The following is a 19726-nucleotide window of genomic DNA, read 5'->3' as shown; positions in this document are numbered from 1 at the left end:
AAGGGCTCTTACCTGCGGACTAAGGGACTGTTGTTGAAGTAACCTCCCCCCCGACGCTATGTGAACTAAAGCAGTGGCTTCCAAACTATTTACCAAGGTGACTCCTGAGTACTTACCCTCTTGTGGGGACTTTAAACTATAAACAAAGGAAGAAAGATGTCTAAAATCATTTTTTTCCAGGGTGACTATGGCTGGGAGCTCAACACAGTTAGGAATCGAACATTTGTCATGCAGACAAATAAATAGGTGTGTGTGACTTCCGAAGGCCCCAACGAGTGGGGCAAGTTCTAAAACTACAGTTCAGCATCCTCCTCTTTCTCACCCCTGCAGCAGCACCCTCTTCTCCAGCATCACAGCTGAAATCTGGGGTTGGGGAGCAAGGTTACTCCATACAGCTCTTGGGGGGGGGGGGGAAAGGTGCTGACTCCCTGCTCCTAGCGTCACCTCCTAGCAAATGGAGTTGGAGAACCACTCCCCTTTGGTCCGGCTGCCCCTCCCTCATGACAGAGGGTACCTGAGCCCACGATGAAGGGGTGGCATGGTGATCAGTTGCCTGGCATAGCAGTACCACTCAGCTGTGACAATTTAGCTGATCACAAAGGATTGCCAGACCAAAGCAGAGGGGCAATGCCATCCCTTGCTTGCGCTAAATTACCATGCCCAGACCGGGAGGCTGAGGGCAGTGTGAAGGATCAGAGGACCTGCTGCAGCTGGGGTGGGCTCTCTCCCCAGGCCTCCCTGAGAAACCCTGTCCCTAGGGCCAGCGCTGATCCTAAAGACTTGGCGCTGAGCTAGGGGCCTGGGCAACCCGAGAACAGAAGAGAGCCAGGTCACGTAGATGGGCCTGGCAAGTGGCAGCCCTGCCTGCACACAAACCAGGCCCTGCGAGTGACTCTGCACATAGCGCAGCTCACTTCCCTCCCCACGCACTCCTTTTCACCACCCACCCCGTCATAAAGATTGGGACGTTCAGCGCCCACCTCTGACTGACAGTTGATGAAAGCCAATGGAATCCTCAACTGCGCCTCAACTAGCCAATAGCTGAGTAGCTACTGGGTGTGCGTTTCCTCGCCCTCACGCCGGCCTACTGGCCAACCTCAGGCCGTGTTGCGGAAGAGTGGCGTGGCCAGTCCCCAATCGCCTTGCGCGCGAGGTTGCTAAGGGGTAGTTGGTAGCCGGGCCGGCTCGGGTGAGAACCGATGGGAGCTGGTGCCGGAAGCGTCGAGAACAGCGGCCGGGCCGAGGTGGGCTTACAGGTGAGGCGGCGTCCTGACCCCCAGCTCATCGCAACTCGCGGGGAGAGCGGGTCCCTGCTGTATGGGGGGGAGGGGCAGTCGGTTGGTGTCCGCCGGACATCCCGTGAGGGGAAGAGGCGCCGGGCAGGGAGAGAGTGTCGACCCCCCCCCCCCGGCATTCGTATGGGGGGGATGGGCAGGGAGAGGCAGTCTTGTGTCTCCCCCATCGGCATTCGTACGGGGGGAGGCGGGCAGGGAGCGAGTGTCCCTCCCCCGCCCCCTTGCGTATTGGGGGAGGCGCGCAGAGAGCGGGTGTCCCTCCGCGTCCCGTATTTATATGCGGCAGAAAGGAGAGTTAGATTAGAGTGAGCGTCCCCGCCCGGTATTCACAGTGGGGAATGGGATAGGGATCAAGTGTCTTCCCCCAATATGCTCATGGAGGGCGAAGGAATTGGGCAGCAATCAAGTGTTGCTCCCACATCCATGGAGGAGAGCTGGGCAGGAACTGAGATCCCTTCCTTGTCCCGTATCTGTCTAGCTACAGGGAACTAGGTAGGAATTAAGGTCCCTACCTGCCTCTTATCTATTTGGTTGGAGGGAGAGAGGCAGGAATTGAATGCTCCTCTCTAGCTCGCTAGCTGGGGTGAGCTGGGCAGGGATCAGGATTTCCCTCCCCCCACATCTCTCAATGCAGGGATTGGGTGGGAATCAAGGCCCATTATTTTTCTCTCTCGAGCATTTGGCCCTCTTCTTCCCCAATATGAAAGTAAGGCAAGCTGTTATTGCACACTTCCTACTGTTCTGTTGCCCAGTTCAGAACTACCCCAGTGTCACAGGTTTTCTTCTGCAATTTCGAGAATCTGTACCTCATGGGGATGTATCTGACATCCAGAATGTTCTCTGGCATTCATCATCTGCTTTCTCCATTTCTTAGCATGCTGTTCCTCCTCACTTTCACCCCATGACAAAATATTCCCTTCCTGAGGCTTTACACCCTCTGGTATTTGCAACCTGTTCATGACTTGGCCTCTTCCCATGCCCTGTTGCCATGTAGCTGTGCTGCATGTGTTTAGTTCTTTCTTTGTAATTCAATCTCTCCAGCCCGATATCGCTTTTATTGCTTCTGTTAATCAGTGTCTGTCTGTGCAGTCTACTAGATGCCGTTATTTCAGTGTGATAGAAGGGGACAGTTGCATCCCAGTGTGGTGGTGATAATGTCTTTGTTATGTGCAGTTCAAAATCACATTTGCCTCTATTGTAAACTCATGTGTTGCTTGCTATCTACTGTCACCCCAAAGTTTCCTTCACTTGTTCTGCCTTCCAGATTTCACCGTCCCATTAGGAAAGAACTTCTTGGTAAATTTCGTTAATCTGTAGGTTGTAACTGTCTATTTTGTATCTCTGTTTTCCTGCTTATGCTTTTAATCTCTTGTTTTTCTCGTATTACCACTTTTTTCTCCGAGGAGTTTGAAATATTTTTCCTGTTTAGGATCAGAAAACTTAATAAGCCATATTCTCTTTCTGCACCTTTTAATAAGAATCCTAGATAAAATGTATGTAATACTAACCCCTGCTGCACATCTTCAGCTTCCTGATCCCAATAACTCTTTGCATTGTTATAACACTTCCTCACCCAAGGACCTAGAAGTGCTCCTCAAAAATGAGGTAGTATCATTATCCCCATTTTATAGCTCAGAACTGAGGCATTAAAGTGAAATTACTCTAGTCATAAGTTGATGGAAGTAGACCTATGACCTAAAACACAGATCTCACTTTAGTCTGGCATTCTGTCTTCTCTATTCTTTTGCCACTGCTGCCTCCTTCCCCTGCCAAGTTCTAGAATCTGATATGTTTGTGAGACAAGGTGGGCGATGTAATATTTTTGATTGTGCAGTGAATGAGGTACACCACAAGTTACGGTAGGAATATGTACACCTAGATCTTGAAAGGTTGGTTGTGGGGTTGCCAGTTCTTGTGGCAATGGAGACATCAGCAGATTTTGCGTCTGCTGTTCTGAGGGCGGGGAGCAGGGTCTAGAACAGCTTGCAGTTGTGCTTTTTTTCTGTAGGGAGCTATAGTCTGATGATGAATTTGGTGATGTCGAGGGACTGTTTGAAGGCCATAGGAAAGGATTTGGGAAAGATTTATTTTGAGATGGGGCCCCCAGGGAGCACAGGTTGCAGTTTTTCAATTCCATGTATGGGATGATAGATGACAGTGAGGGTTGTGCTGTCAGTGGGCTTTGCTTCTCTATTGAGGCAGGTTTGCTTGGAGCATTTGGGTGGCCCAGTCCATGATGCGATGTACTTCTCTGGTGGAGTGTCCTTGTTTGCTGAAGGCAGTTTTGAATGTGTTTATGGTATATATCCCAGATTTTCTCATTGGAGCATGTCTGGTAGTATCTGAGTGCCTTGCTGCAGGTAAGATTTCTTGATTTGCTTGGGGTAGTTACTGGATCTGGGAAAGTAGGTATAGTTATCTGTGGATTGTCTCTAGGATTCCCTTGTTAAAGCTTATTGTGGTGTCCAGGAAGTTGATGTTAGTGAAGGAGCATTCTGGGGAGCGTTTAACAATCTCTGCCAGTTCATTAAAGTTGTGGTGGATATCTGTGAGGGAGTTTGTCATCTGTCCAGAGGATGAAAATACCACCATATCTCAGATCACTGCATTGCTTTTATGCAGAAATTCTGTCAAGATGGCCTGTGACGAGGTTGCCATACTGGGGAGTTGTCCTAATACATACCTATGGCTGTTGCCAGGGTTTGGAGTTCGTGCTTGTGGTAGAATTAAAATTATATTAAATGAATGAGTTGGCACTGTGTTTAAGATGGATATGTGCGGATTGTCCATTGTTTTGTCAATAGCGGAGCCAGGCAGCTGTATTGTCCTTGTGAAGGATGTTGGTGAGTAGAGAAGACATCCATAATGGAGAGGATGATGTTCTGAGGGTGGTTGTTAATGTTGCAGAGTTTGTGGAGGAAGTAGATATTTTTTATGAAAACGGTGGTTTCTATGAATCCTGATACTGAAGAAATAATGTAAGAGTGCCATTGTCAGATGTGCCTCATCTGCCTGGGTTGCCTTTCTTTGGTCTTGGGAAGCATGTCAAAGATCCCTGGGTTCATGGGAGAAGAGTTTGCAGAGTTTCTTGTGGAGTTTGATATCTGTATTTTCCTGAGTAAATTGTGGTATGTGGATGTCTTCTAGTTTGTTATTGTAGATAGTGTCACAGTTGATAGTAGGACTCTTTCATGTGATCTGATGGCAGAGAACTACAATGGCATCCCCTATGTCTACAGGTTTGATCACTGTCTTGTTGTTAGGTTCAGGGACTATAGAGCTGTCTTGTCAGCTGTGGATTGATTGTGTTGAATTTCGTGTCTTTAAAGATCTCAGTCAGGTTTTTTCTTTTGGCAGGTCTATTACAAGATATTACCTCATCCACTTTGTCTCTCTAATAGCCATGGAGCAACACAGCTACAACAATGCAATATTTCTGGCATTGTGTAATACATTCTAGATGTCTCTTGACTGCCACTTGCAGTCTGTTCAGTTGTCAGTCTGAGTGACCGTGCTCTATCCAATTCAGTTAGTTTTCATGTAAGATTTCATATTACTTGATCAAATATTGTACTGCAATTCATGTGTTACAGCTGTTATGTTTTTAAATCAACTGATGTAACTTGTTTTTAAAGGAACTCTGTCCTGTCTGCAATGACTTGTTCTTTATGAACCCTCATTTATAGTTTCCCAGTTTCAGTAGCCCCTGATAACTACTTGTTTTGGTTCTGATTGATATTATAGTTTGTCTATTATCATTGTAAGTACCAGCTTTGCTGTTTCCTCTTTTTTTTAAGATGGCTTGCATGTTTGTGTGCATGTGCACCTGTGAGCATGCTCTGAACTGCTGGTTTAGAAATGCCTGTGGTTTATTAATTGAATCAACTGGTACAAAGTATTCAGTTTTTCTACATAGCTATTCCTGCCTATTTCAATGAGATGGGCTTTAAAAAGTAGCTCAGCTATTTTGGAATTCTCATTGTACCTGCCTTCATTTTATTAGATGTACTTTATTTCATGTTTGCTTGCCCCGTCTTTATTTCTAACAGCAGGACTTTGGCTACATCCTCATTTAACCTTCTTTGTTTCAGGGGGTTTTTGGTCCCCTCTCCTTTAGCTTTTCCCTCCTGAAAACCTTAATTCAGTTCTTGCATGCTGATTTGGTTCCCACAGCTCAAAGGGAACTTGTGCAGATTCTGCTATTTTCTACTGTTCCAGGGGAGGTGCCTTGAGCCCTGCATATCCGTGGACCACACCTGAGGATAGTAGATTGGATGCAGATACAAATTATGTATTTGCCCAGGGCTTTAGAGATGCGTTCATTTTGTTCTTTATATTATGTTCCTCCTTTTGGAGGCTTTGTTAACCAGGGTACAGGGGAGAGAGCTGCATCTCTAGGGGACTGGACACAATTGGTTCTAATCCACGTGTTACTAACTTTGTGCCATGTATATGTGGTAGACTGGTTTGCAGTTGTTTTTGAACTTTGTGTAGCTGAGCATAACTTGATGGCTTGTCTATTACATCACAGGGAGCTGCACCCTGTTAGTGAAGATGCTGCCTATGCTAATGGAACAGTTTCTCTTTTCAGTGTAGGTACTCCACCTCTCTGAGTGACAGGATAGTTATGTCAACGGGGAAGCTCTTCTGTCAACAGTGTTGTCTGCAGTGGGGACACTTGGTATAACTGGTGTGCTTGGATTTTCCACACCCCTGATTGATGTAGTCACACTGACCTAAGTTGGTAGCACTGACTGACTCTTAATGGGCAATGGCAGCTCTTCTAGACTTTCAGTGGTGCTGGAGAGGGATAAGTTCTCCCTCTTTCTCCTGGGGATGAAGTAGCTGCTTAAAGGAAGAGCTGCAACTGTGTATCTATTCTGTCAGCCTCCACGGCTATTAAAAAGAACTTCTTCAGGATGCAGCTTTGGCTTTTAAGTGAACTTTTTCTAGCCTTCTTTTCTCTTCACAGTGAGGTCTGTGCTTCCTATGTAGTGAGCTAATCCAACTCGACAAAGTATCATCAACAGGAATAAAGCACTTGTGGGACCTGTAAAGACATGCCCTCAAAGACACTTCCCTATCCTGAAGGACAAACCATCTAACATATCAACACTGTTGTACATGAAGGTAATAGTGCAGGGGGATGAAGTGATGAAGGAATAATTAGAATAACACTGTGGATTTGCTTGACTGGTGCAAGTGAAGTTGGTTTCAAGTTCTAGAAAAATATTGGTTTGGGGGTGTGAGGCTGCAATAGACACCTGTGAACAAAGCAGTTAGAACTTACTAGGTGCGATATCAGTTGCTGGCTGGACAGCAATTTGTAACATCTGTGAGCTATCTGAGTTGCTTTGTGCTTAACAGTTGAAAGTAAACAGTTTAGTAATGGCAGTAATGACTCACTTGGTCTCTCTGGTCCTCTTTTGTGTTTACAAAAGATTATAGATAGATCTTAGTGGTAGCATTAGAATTTTATAACAAAAACTTTCAGTGGCCAGTAATATTTGCATAGAATGAATCTTGACATACAAAGTCTCAGCTTGGGCAGAAGCTTTTAACCAAATTTTGCTGGTCAAGTATTTTCACCTACTTTAGTGGAAATATTTTGTGTGGAATATTAAGTGTTTTTGAATTTCTGTTAGTATCTTAGAGTTATTTTCAGTTATGGTTGTGGATTTGTTCTAGAGATTTCAGTGTGTACTGTATTTGATGTGAAACACCAAATAACTATTAAGATAAACCTCATCAGCTGCTGTTAATCAGAAATGTGTAGTAAGTGTTTTAATCTCTAAAAGTTTGAAGCCTGATCATGTGTACAAATAAATACTTTGCACTGTTTCTTTGAGACAAATCTAGTGTTAAAGGTATCTGATGGATAAGTTAATCATGTGTTTAAATGGCTTCATTAAGTTCAATACTAGACAGTGTTAAGGTTAGTATTAGTGATTTTAGTGTTAATGTACAAAATGGGGGGGAATCCAGTGTTGTCATTGGTACAATGTTTCAGGAGGTAGCAATGGTGGGAACGTTCATGGAAAGGGATGCAGACAATTAACAGCATTTTAAGCATAATTTAACACTACCCATATAGTACAACATGATGCCTCCATTTCTGGTAGTCCGGGTTATCACACCGAATGGTAACACAAGCTCAGTGTTGCTAGTGGTAGGAAACAAACATGATGTCCTGCTGTAGAGAAGGCTGTTCTCCCACCCACCCACATTAGACATACACACCCAGCAGGAAGAACAGTTGCCTGGTACAAAAGTTACATCACACCCTTAAGCAATTTGTGTTTCAGAATCTGCATCACTTTAGTTTAACATCATGAAAATAGATAGAAGTGGAATCATGATGAGATCAATCCAGAGCATTGGCGTTCTTTGTCCTTTTTGGGCTGAGCTCTCAGGAATGCTAGACCTTTCAATAGCTCCTCTTCAAAAGACTTTTTTTGTCACTTAAGCAAGGTGTTTTTGTAAGACGGAAGAAAATTAAATCTAACGTACTTCACAGCTTTAGCTTCTTGCTTTTAACAGTTTCAGTTTGTCCATTCAGAAAAAACATTAATCTTTAATAGCAGGCATCTATTTGACTTCAGTCTCCGCTTCTAAAGCATTAGCTCATTATAGCAGATTCAATTGTGATCTTTCCAGAGGAATAAATTCCAAATACATTTGCTTGCACTGGAAGTAAAAATGAACAGGGAAATATTCTTAGAATTTTGACAAAATTCTGCCTTAAAAAAACGAATTTCATGCCATATAATATGGAAGTCATTATATGGGCAAAAGAACTAAATGTAATGCGCACCCATTCAGTGGCAGTGCAAACTATTTAATTCTTCTACATGCTTAATTTACAATCAGAAAATTGGATGTGTGCTAAACCTCACATATTTTATAGAGTCTGGCAAAATGGTATGAATATGCCGTTCTGTAGAGGAAATAATGGTAAAAGTTGGGTCGTGGGATGTGGCAGTGATTTTTATCCTTAGATTCATGATGCGGGGAGGGGGGTCAATGAATTTGCCACCACCTTGGGTTCTGTTTGTCAAGGAAAGCCATTCTGATGAACTAGAAGTGTAGTGTTCAGATTTATTACATTTGTATTATGGCATGACCTCGTAATTCTAAGGAGAGTCCCGTTCTTCTAGCTGCTGTTCAGATGTGTACTTCAGATTTTAATAAATGTACTCTAAGCAATATACGTGAGCAGTTAGGGAGATCTAAGTTAAGTGTTTCAGTGACCTGATTTGGGGCAGGAAAATGGGCATGTAGGTACCTGTGGAGGTTGCAGTACTCACTGACTTTCATTGGGAATTTGGAATCTCACTGCCCTTTGTGCCCTTGTAAGAATTTTGGTGAAAAATGAGGGTGGTGTGGAGATGGCATTTTTCTAGAAACCTGGAGAGCAACCGTTGGAGTTGTTAACTGACTTTAAGGCTTTACGTATCTTGTATTTCTGCTCAGTCCTCATTGGAAGTTGAGAACTCCATGTGGCAGAAGAATTCAGTGTACTGTTCTTAAGTAGGTGACCAAATGTTGAGCTTCTTGAAAGTGGTTCTTATACTTCTACTCCTCTCGGTCTTGAAATGATGTTGCCTTGTTTTTAAATATATGAATATAAAACTCAAAATTAAAAATCGTCTGTAGACGTGTGCTACTAGTTTTCATTGGCTGCAAACATGTTTTGTATGGGAGGCTCTGTAAAGTTCCTCTCCTGCACGATCTCAGAAAATGGAATTCTCTAACCACTATTCCTGCTTGTGTCTTTTCTGCAAGTGCTGGGAAACTGCACAGATAAACCCCACGTAGTTTCACAGAGATACCATTCCCTCTAAAGTTGATTGTTTAGGTGTTTTCTCTGACAGGAAGGGGACACAGCAGTGTTCCCCTATGAATCTCATGGGGAGAGCTTCTGTCCTCCCTGTATATCCCCAACACACAAATCAGCCCCCTGACCTGAGCCCATTATATCCTAGCCTGACTCCTGCACCCAACAACCCCCAGATTTCTGCCCTAACTCCTGCACCCTCCGCACCCTTGCTCTTGCTCTGAAGTCCCACAATCTCCAACACTGACTCCTGTACCCCGCACACTCCTAGCCACTGCCCTGAGCCCCCCCACACCAAGTCCCTGTCCTGATTCCTGCACACACACGCCCTGCGCCCTTAGTCCCCCACACTCCAGTATTTCCCAAACCCTACCTTGAGACCCTCACACTCTACCCCAAGTTTGAATTTCTTACTGCTACTATCATACCACCATTCCCGACCCTAACCGCCTGTCCTGAAGACAACAGTACTGGTAAGAAATGTCTTACTTCCCCCTGTGTATTTTATCATATTGGAGCCTGGTCTGTTCTTTGGACTTTGTCTCTCATTTACTTTGCAGACAGCTGTGGTGAGCGCTCAGCCCTGGGTGGGATGAAGTGTATCTCTTGCTTATCAGCAGCACTTGCTGCTGATCAGAGTACCTATGGTGTGCCCTGCTCCCAGTCATCTTGGCTGAAAGCATTTCTAATGTGGGGACTTGGGCAGTGTACAGAAAATAATCCTTGGGCTCCCTACCAGGAGACGAAGCTCGGGTAATGTACAGTAAACCCTCAAAATGCATGATTTTGAGTTGTGCCTAGCTCGCTTTAACGCAAGTTAAGCGCAACTCAAAATCCTGCTCTTCCCCTGGCTCAACCCCCTCAGCCCAGCATGGCCCCAGTTCACCCCCTGCTTACCACCTGCACATGGCTCTGGCTCACCCACCACAAGTGGGGGCGCCTCCTCCCAGTTGCAACCAAGCCCCGGGGAAAGAGGCAGCCACAGGTGGCTCTGGTTCAAAACCCAACCCCCACCCCACCCCCCGCAGCTCTAACCACCCCAGGTTTAACTCCCTTGGCCTCCTCTCGGGACACCAACCCACCACCAGGCTTAACCCTCCCCAACTGCCTCACCTCAACCCTAGGACTTACCTTTCAAAAGGAGCTCCAGGTGCTCCTGCTGCTTCCCGAGCTACAGAATGTGCATTCCACTGGGGGGGAAAAATGCCCCTAACTTACACAATATTCAGGTTATGTGAGGGTGCACAGGAATGCAATCATCTTGTAAATCAAGGCTCTGCTGTATAACATAAAGCTTCGACACTGACTTTGTGGGTTTTTTTTTTTTAAATGCAGAGGGAACCTGACAGGCATCATAGCTAGTTAAAGAGGTCCTGTTTTTGTAGGTCTAAAATATCAGATTAAACATACACGCTGTTTCAGGCAGCTGCAACTTGATGCCAGCAGCATCCTGTCCAAGGCTTTTTATGAAAGAATATTTCACTGAAGAGACTGTGCAGTAATCAACTGCTGTTGAAAGGTGCCTCCGAGCTGTGTGTGTTTCCCTTGTGCTTTCTGTAACTTTCACTCTATTGTTAAGCCTTTTGGGTAAATAACCTGCTTCATGCATTGCATGTCTGTTTTGAGGAAGGTGTTGGAAACTGTTGTTTCCACGTAAGTTGTTGAGACCTACAAAGTTGTTTTTTTGGTTGTTTGCTGTTTAGTCAAGTTCTCTGCCATAACTTGTGAAGTATCCATATTGCAGTTACCTTTCAGAAGCAGGACAAATATGGAGAGGTTGATTCTTTAGGATTCCAGCACACAAGGAATTCTCTACTTAAACAATTCAGTGTTGCAAATTAAATGACAAGGGCATGGTTTCTGCTTTAGTCTTGAAGCAGAGTAACAAACTCATATCTGATCCATGCATAATGGACTTCAGCAACATCTCCACTATGACACATCAGTTGCATTCCATAGATCAGGGTTCAGCAGCCTTTCTTAGGTGGAATGCCAGTATTTGACCTCTATGTACATTCAAGTGCAGGTGATACTTTTTCAAGTCACTAGTAGTCCTATTTTCAACAGATTCATAAATTAATAAATGAAGATTCAGAGCTTTACTGCTTAGGTGATGGTTGGTAGCATTAGCTGGTCTTTAGTTAATGTGCAGGTGGCATGGCTTTCAGCAAGCTCCTGGCTACATGGGAGAAGAGGAGCAGGGCTCAACTCCCACCTCACATGCAGATAAAAATTGGCTTGTGTGCCACTGTTGTGTGCCTGTGCTGGGGATTGCTGACCCCTGCTGTAGATCTTGTTTCCCTACCTAACCATAGTTTGAGAAGGATAGCTCTCTGCATTCTGAGATCTGGCCAGGCTGATGTACCGTAATGTGGCAAAATGCATTAAAGAGTGAACCTCTCTAATCTGACACCCTTGGGACCTGGTTTGTGCCGGACAAGAGAATTTGTCAGACTATGGGAGGTCAATATTATCTAGCAGCATTGCCAACATTTCTCTGCTTTCTGGGCTCTTACAAGACATTTAGGGTAAATTACAGCTAAATAGCAGCACAGAACCCTGAGAGCCAGCACTTGTGGTTAAAAAGAAACTTTATGGGACCGTGAGGATAAGTGGTCATCCAGCTAACCAAAATCTTGCTGGATTACAAATGTTGCTGGACAAGAGTTCCAGATTAGAGAGGTTCAACCTGTATGATGGTTTTATACCTAGTCTTGATAAATGTTGCTCTGAGGTATTAGTGTTTCTGAAGGCAGTCTCCATATGCACTAGCTTGATTTGTCTGCTTCCTGCCTATTTTATAAACATGTTTGTATTTTGAGCTGTGGGAGCAAACATAGGGAAGGCTGGAAATGTGCTTGGATAAGTGAGTTTCTTTGCTTTGCTGGGCAAGGTACATCCAGCCTTTTACAATGCAATAATAGAGCCGTAATGGTTTTGTATCTGTGCACATCTGACCTGTACACCCTGCGGTTAAATGTACTGAAATTGCCAAATTTCTTTTTGACAAGTGGGAATCTGCTGGGCTGCTTTGTGAAAAGCTATTTGGAGCAGCAGTGAATGTTATAGAGAATCTCTCAAATGGGTTTTGTGAAAACTCCAGGTTTGGAACAAGGAGGACAAAATGCTACAGCTCCTGCGATTCATTTGATCTAAAACTAGCAGATATAGCTGGTGTTGCTGGGGTCCTTAAGTATTAGGGTTTTTTCCCCTTTTTTGGAAAATAAAAGGAAAATGTATGTGCTATATTTAAATGATTGTATAGGGTGCGGGAGGTTGCGGGGGGGAGTGAGGAGATCAAGAGTGAGGGTGGGAGTTGGGGGGCTCGGGATGGGTTTGGGTGTGGGGAGGGTAGGACGGGGGATAGGGTGTGCAGGAGTTAGGGCTGGGGTTGAGAGGGTTGGGGAGGCTCAGGGCAGGGGATGGAAGGTGCTGGAGTGAGGGCAGGGGGTGGATGGCTCAGGGTAGGGGATTGGGTGGGTATCTGGGGGAGTAGCTCGGGGCAGGTAGCAGGAGGGGCAGTGGAGGACTCTGGGCAGGGCTTTTGGGGGGTGGAGGAAGCAGGACCTGTTGGGGCCCACAAGTTGTGGAGGGGTTGTGGTGAGGCTTGGTGCAGAAATCGGGGCCGGGAATGGGGCATAACACAGGGAGCTGAGTGCAGGAGGCTGGGAAGGTCTAGGGAGGCTTACTGGGTCTGTCCACAGCTTGTGGCCCTGTCCTGTGGGAGAGGGCCAAGGTGTGGGTTGTGACTTCCCCACCTGACTTCCCTACCTTTAGTAGAGGGAGCCGAGGAGACAGTTCTAGGTGTGGCTCCTGCCCCCCACCTGTCCTCTGGTGAGGGAGCCAACTTGCAGTGTGGCTCCTGGCCTCCCCACCTGTCCTCCAGGGGATGCTCCTGGCCCTCTAACCTGTCCTCCAAGAAGAAACTGGTTTGAACTGCAGCTCATGGCCCTCCATTTTGTCCTCAGGGGTGGGAGGTTGGGTTGCGTGGCGGCTCCAAGCTCCCCATTTGTCCTGGGCAGGATGGGGAGCAGGCAGACCCTGGCTCCTGGCCCACCACTTGTGCTGAGGAGTGGGGCCAAACTGTGGCTCCTGGGCCCTCTGCTTGTCCTCTGACCATAGAATTTTTCTTAGTAACTACTGCATCAAGCCCAAAACTGATGGTTGAGCTACAATACATCTTTTAAAAAGACAGACCTCAAGTGATGGAAAACCTATCACAATCACTAAATATGTTCCAGTTTTAATGGAAACTTGAGTTAAAGGATTTAAAAATGTCACCACCTTAAACTTCCCTTGACTGATTTTCACCCCTCTTGTTTCTTTCAGTGTTGATGTAATTCTGTTGCATTTTGTGGTGTCTAACATGGTAACATGACAACAGTTGGTCAAAAGTATGCTGAAGTTCCTTCAGTAGGGTACAAAGTGCAAACATTCGGGGGCTTTCCTGTAAATTGTCATTGACTGAATGCTGTGCAGGAGATCTGGCTGACAGAATGCTCTCTAAAATAAATGCAGAGATGCTGAGTGGGATTGTGGAGGGTGGACGGCAAGGCTGTGATTTTTTTTCAACTCCAGAACCTGGATTCCAGATTAGTATATTGTATCTGCAGAGGATTGGAAGAGCTTGTAGTTAAGCATAAGTGACTAGTCTCAGAAGCTGTATCCATTTCATTCACATTAATGCAATGTCGTGACAATACAAGTTTTTACTATGAGTGATGGCATACATGTATACTAGTGTTAATTAAGTGGACAATGTCTGAACCTGGTGATTGCTGTCACAATCTTGCTGAAAAGTCATGTGCTGTAACTTGTAATTCCAAAAGTATGGAGGTTAGAGTTTGTAAATGAGCTCCTGTCTGTTAAAATAGGAGATTTCTTGACTAAGCTTGTGTTAAAGCAATGGAATTCCCACCCCCACCCCCAGTTTGACAACTTAGCACTGTCACGGTGCTGGGGCTGTGCACTCTGCAGAAGGCCAAGAAGAGCCCTGGTAGACCCATGATATGGCAGAAAATCCTGGGAGATGTACACGATCTTTGCACAGAACCACTTCTCTCATGTCCTGTGTTCTGAAGTGCAAGCTGACTTGCAGTTGAGAAGTGCTTTTTATTTAGAGCATTTGTGAATTGACATGATCCTGCAGTGAAAGGGGGTCTGTGTGTTATGCAGTGAAAATACTTATGGTCTGCAGTTCAAGAATTGCTATGCAGGGTAGATCAAGTAAAGAAATCTGTGTTTGACAAAACACTTCCATATAGCAGATGTAAGAAAGAGTACACTGTCATGTGCTTTTCATACTCAAGTTAATTACCATTATCTTTTTGCCTTGCAGACATTGATGTCTGCAACAGGACCGCTACACAATAATTTGTGTTCTTTCCAGAAGGCTGCATCTCTCCCTACTGGAAGTAGCAGTAATGTCATCTTTGTGGTTTTGTTTTAGGGTAATTCTACTAGAACATTGATCTGAACAGTAAAACTCAGATCCTTTGAGGACTGTCTGACTACATCTAACTGTGAAGAACAAGAAACACTGGTAAATCTTTCTCTCATTTACTTGGATTAGTTAGTATTTGGCACGGGGGAGAGGACAGAAGGGCTAAGGAAAAACTGCCCACTTAGTTCTGTCTGCTTAAATAGATTTTTTTAACAGAACAGTAGCTACCTGGAGACCTAGAATTAAGGTCCCTTCCAGCCCTATGTTTCTATGGTTTCTGCACAGAGGGGAGGTGCTTCATGTTTGCTTCTGGAGCAGAGGTTAGGCCGAAGTTGGAGATTATCAGAACCTCTGTCGTACAGAGGGAAGAAGAGCTTGGGATCCTTGTGTTTGTTTGCATAATCTTGTCTCTAAGAAGTTCATGTTGGTTCTGGATTTTTAAACTTAATCTTGTCTTTTTGTTGCAGAATTACAGTAGGCCTAGGTGGAAAAATAACAAACTTTATTGGTTTTTGAAACCCGGTAAGATATTTGGTGCTATGAGGGGCAGAGTATCCCATATCTGCCCACTGCGTGGTTTGTTGCACCTCTCCCGAAGGTGTGTTAGCCTACTTTTAGTGTAGTGGATTGGTGGACCTCTGAGCTGATCCAATCTGGAAATCTTTTTTCCTGGGCAACAATAAGGAGTGTTCAGATAACATGAGACGTTAAAGTAAACAATCATGTAGCTCAGTGGGAGGAGGAGGTTACTGAGAAGCTGGCGTGTCAGTGTCATCATGTCAACCTTGTTTTTAAACCCATTTATCCAGAGTGCTCCTCTGGGGTGTTTGGTGTTTCTGAAGTTAGGTATCCCAGTACCATAGACACCTTCTAGTGTCCCTATCCTCGAGCAGTCTGAAAAATGTATACTGTTCCTGCGTCCACGCCCCCCTAGGATATCTCCATCTGAGCACTTCTGTTAATTATGGATGTTCGCTCATTAGCTGGCCTTTGCTAGTTAACTCCAGCAGTGACCAGCAGCACGGGGCTAGGAAAGCCCCACTCCAGCCAGATGGTGGGACCGTATGGTTGTGGCAGGGTTGGGTGATGGGTCATGTGACAGCTGATTAAGCTCTGTCATTTAACCAGTTAACCACTTCAGCATCCCTATTAGGGATTAGTACCACACTCCTCCAGCTCTCCTTTCTGCTGTGCTCTCGCGGACTTGGGTGCTGAATGTTTGTCTCTTAGCCCTCTGGCCAGGTCACTGTGTCCGTGTCTCCCCCGCCCCTTCCAAGATGTCAGTCTTTCCATGCAAAGAGTCCCAGGCAGTCTTTTCATTCACTGCCTAGCTGGCACTACTTCTCCAGTGGTTGGCAGGCAAACCCTGTCCTGCTGCCTTCTGCTCTTTCTAGTGTAAGGATCTTTTGTCAGCGCCAAGATCTGCACCATCCTAAACATTCCTGCCTTTTTCTGAGCCTTTCCTATGTCTTCAGGTTCCCCTTGGAGTCTGTCAGCCCAAACTCTGTCCTTCTTGGGAACTACTACAGATCAAGGGTACTGGAACAAGTAAGGTCAGGGTGGTGTCCCTGTCACTCCTAAATGGGGAAAGGATATACCATTACAATTTTTCCTGGCTGCCGGTTGAGACAGAAGGAGCAAATGGGATGGGCCTTCAGGAAAGGTGTGGCATGTGGGTAGGGCCACAGTTTGGGCACTGAGGGCTGTCCACCCCATTTCTAGAGAGCTTCCGCTGCTGCTACTGCAAGTTAGAACTTTGTCCAAACCCACCTTCCTTCCCTCAAGGGTTGACCACAGACTACTTCCATGTAGCCCTGTTGTATTTCTAGCTTCCTGTTTTTTATCCTAGCCCCTCCTGTTCTTTCTCAGATGGGCTTTATCCTCATGAAGACGATTCTTTTAGTTCACCAAATTCCCACAGCTGTGGCTGACCTGGTAACTTCCTCCTTGTCATTAGCCTTTTCCAGACTAGTGTGGCAGAATATAGTGGATAACAGTCAAACATGAGGAGAAATTATCATGTCTTGATTTCTCATTTCTCCAAGCATTGTACTACACCCACCTTCAGTTGTGTTGGGCATTCTTTGGAGACGTTGCAGTCAGCTAGTGCTTTTGGAATCTTGCAGTGTTTGATGCTTGAGAAACCCACATTATAAAATCATAACGCAGCACTCTGTAGGAATAAATCTCCTTCCCTGACTGATCCCTTTGTCTGTACTAGATTTACATGAGATGACCCTTTAGAGTCTTAGACTTCAAGACAACTCCATATGTTGTTTGTTTTGAGTTAACCGTCATGGGAGTATTTATTTTTGCTGTGAAGCATTCCTTATAGCACTATCATTGGGATTCTGTATTTCATATTGTGGCTGGACTTGCTGTGTAAATGTGTCAATATGTTGCAAAAGGCTTAAACTTTTTCTTTATCTCTAGATTTAAAATGAATGCAATGCTGGAAACCCCTGAGCTGCCAGCTGTGTTCGATGGAGTGAAGCTAGCTGCAGTTGCTGCTGTTCTGTATGTCATCGTTCGCTGCCTGAATCTAAAGAGTCCAACTGCCCCTCCTGATCTCATTTACCAGGACACTGCTCTGTCACGCTTCCTGCTCAAATCCTGCCCACTTCTGACCAAAGAGTGAGTGATAAACACCATCTTCTAACTAATCACCTGTTTATACAGCGAAGAGGAAGTTGAGCTTAGCTGTTCTCAATCCACAGAAGAGGAAGTTGAGCTTAGCTGTTCTCAATCCACAGCATTCATTCGTGTAGATGGCAGAGTATTCCTTTGAAATGCAGAACTAAGGGCAGAGAGCTATTTTTGTTGGCATAAAAAGCCCCTCTAAATGCTCAAGGTCCCCAGGATCCAGACCTTATTGGTCATGTTTGGGAGCAAACCCCTCAGCTCAGGTTTAAGTACTTGTTTTAGCAGGGCTTGAGCTAACACACTAAAAATAGCTGGGCCAATGTAGTGGCACTGGTGAAGGTTCACGCCAAGCCTGTTGAATGGTCCAAACTCGGATAGCCAGCCTGAGCTCCTGCCAGGACTGCAATGTCCACATAGTTTGTTTTAGTATGCTAGTGTGAGCTCCACTAATACAGGTCTTTCTATCTGACTGCAGACTCACTTCTAGCAGCACTATAAACATATCCATTGCATTGTATGCTATACAAGTGCATGGAAAAGCAGTCTCTGACTCAGTGTCTTGGCTTACAGCACTGTGTGTTCCCCAGCATGGAAGAGTAAGGCATAACACAATGTACTTCATCCTGTGGAACATATAGAAAATATGTTTTGAAACTTCCTACACTCCAGTAAGTCTCAGAACATTTTGACAGACTAAGACGGCGCTCCTAGAACTTGCAGTATGAGTTCTCCAATCCATTTGTCACAGTGCCTGCAGTTGTTTCACGATGGCTGAAACAAAGTGTTGAGCAAAGCAGATCTTGTGTAGCAGTCACATAAATAAGAAAGCAATTACGTGCTGGCTCTTGCCAGTTCTTCTTTGAGAAGAAGGCTTGTAAAATTACCATCTGTTAGTTAACTGCAAGAGTGACCTTTAATGTATCAGGCCAAAACTTTATTACTCTGTCTGCAAAGTGGACTTAACTTTTAACAGGAGAGAAGTAAAATTAAATGCCTAAGACTGGCCTATTACATTGAAGAAATCTATATAATTTGTATGTGAGGCTTTGGAAGGAAACTGACTTCATTTTAAAGCTTTTTGAGTGGTTATACACAAGGAACCTTAGGGTCCTTTTTCTGAAACATTCTGGATTGACTGATTCAATCTGGGACCATTCAGGAGTTACTGAATTGACCTTAACTCTTACTTGAGTATGAAAGGAATCTAACTGCTTCTGTGATAGCAGGAAGAGTGTTTTTGTTCTAGTAGGATCTAAAAGCTTCAGCCAGGATTGGTGTCTAATTGTGGTAAATGGTGTGCAAACACACAGGTACACAGTCTGAGTCCTAAACGCTTACAGTCTAAAGAGACAGAATAAAAGGTAGGCAGAAGAAAGTATTATATCCATTTTTATAGATCAGGAACTGAGGCTCCAACTAAGTAGTTTCCTGAATTCATACACTAAACTTGTGGCAGAACTGAGAAATGAGCCTTTGTCTCCTGCATCCAATCCAGCATTGCAGCCCATGCCCATCCATGCTCATCAACAGAAAGTGTTTGTACACTTCATATATAAGCTACAGAACCAGATTTTAGAAACTAGATTGTGGCTAGTCCAACTCTGATAGAAATCTGAGACCAAAGTGTTTTCAGGGAAGACATGCCACTCATGTTCAGCACCTGACTAAGTGTAGTCCTGCACAGGTTGAACCTCTCTCGTCTGGCACCCTTGGGACCTGAGTGGTGCCAAACGAGAGAATTTGCCAGACTATGGGAGGTCAGTGTTTTCTAGCGCATTACCAGCACTTCTGCTGCTTACTGGGCTCCTAGAAGACATTTTGGGATAAATCACAGCTAAATGACAGCACAGAACACTGAGAGCAAGAACTGGCAGCTATAAACAAACGTTATGGACCTACTGGAAACTTGGCCACACTCATGATAAGTGGTCAGCTGGCTAACTAAAATTATGTTGGATTACAGATGCTGCCGGATGAGAATTCGCTGGATTAGAGAGGTTCAACCTGTAGTGTGTTCCTCTTGGATTCTGTATTGGTTTTCCTTGACAGGCTTCTTCCATGAACCACAAACTGGGATGTAAAACTGGTACCTTCCTTTGCTAGTTCAGCTGGGTTTAAACGAATCACCAAGGAGCTTCAGATGGTGTAGCTGCCTGAGCCTGTTGCCAAGTGGATACCTGAGACTTGTAGATGACAGTGGTGCGTGTAAAAGTATCCTCAAATAATAGTTAGTTAGAAGCCTCCACTAATCTCTTTTGAACTCCATCAGACCCAGACAACAGAAAGGAATTTGATGTGGTGCATCCTTTAAATCCCCATCTGCCTTTTTATCCACCATCCCACTGTTTTCAGTGTCTGTCTCTGTCATCTTGTTCATGCAATGGAAATACTTTATAGCCTATAACGTGGTAGCAACAGGCTCTTACTAGTCAAAATTTAAGAGGTGCTATCTCTTGCTTTTGAGGCTCATGTATCCTGATCAATGACTGTTAATTCTTCTAGTACTCT

The 19726-nt window shown here is 44.8% G+C and overlaps 1 protein-coding gene across 2 annotated transcripts in view; it reads left to right on the top strand.

Moving 5' to 3' along the window:
- The first annotated feature begins 1148 nt into the window (after nucleotides 1-1148).
- The window catches only part of ABHD2 (abhydrolase domain containing 2, acylglycerol lipase), a 64901-nt gene continuing 46323 nt past the window's right edge, over nucleotides 1149-19726 (top strand). The window contains exons 1-3 of one of the 2 annotated variants that reach the window (XM_075006446.1): nucleotides 1149-1256; nucleotides 14582-14674; nucleotides 17009-17209. In XM_075006446.1, the coding sequence (XP_074862547.1) occupies nucleotides 17016-17209 (194 nt within the window). In that variant the 5' untranslated portion in view covers nucleotides 1149-1256; nucleotides 14582-14674; nucleotides 17009-17015. Of the gene's footprint in view, nucleotides 1257-3553; nucleotides 3656-14581; nucleotides 14675-17008; nucleotides 17210-19726 lie in introns of those variants that run through there. The other variant, XM_075006447.1, reaches the window with a different exon arrangement.

The sequence above is a fragment of the Carettochelys insculpta genome, chromosome 12, assembly GCF_033958435.1.
Source record: "Carettochelys insculpta isolate YL-2023 chromosome 12, ASM3395843v1, whole genome shotgun sequence".
Lineage (NCBI taxonomy): Eukaryota > Metazoa > Chordata > Testudines > Carettochelyidae > Carettochelys > Carettochelys insculpta.
This window is presented reverse-complemented; position numbering and strand designations above follow the sequence as displayed.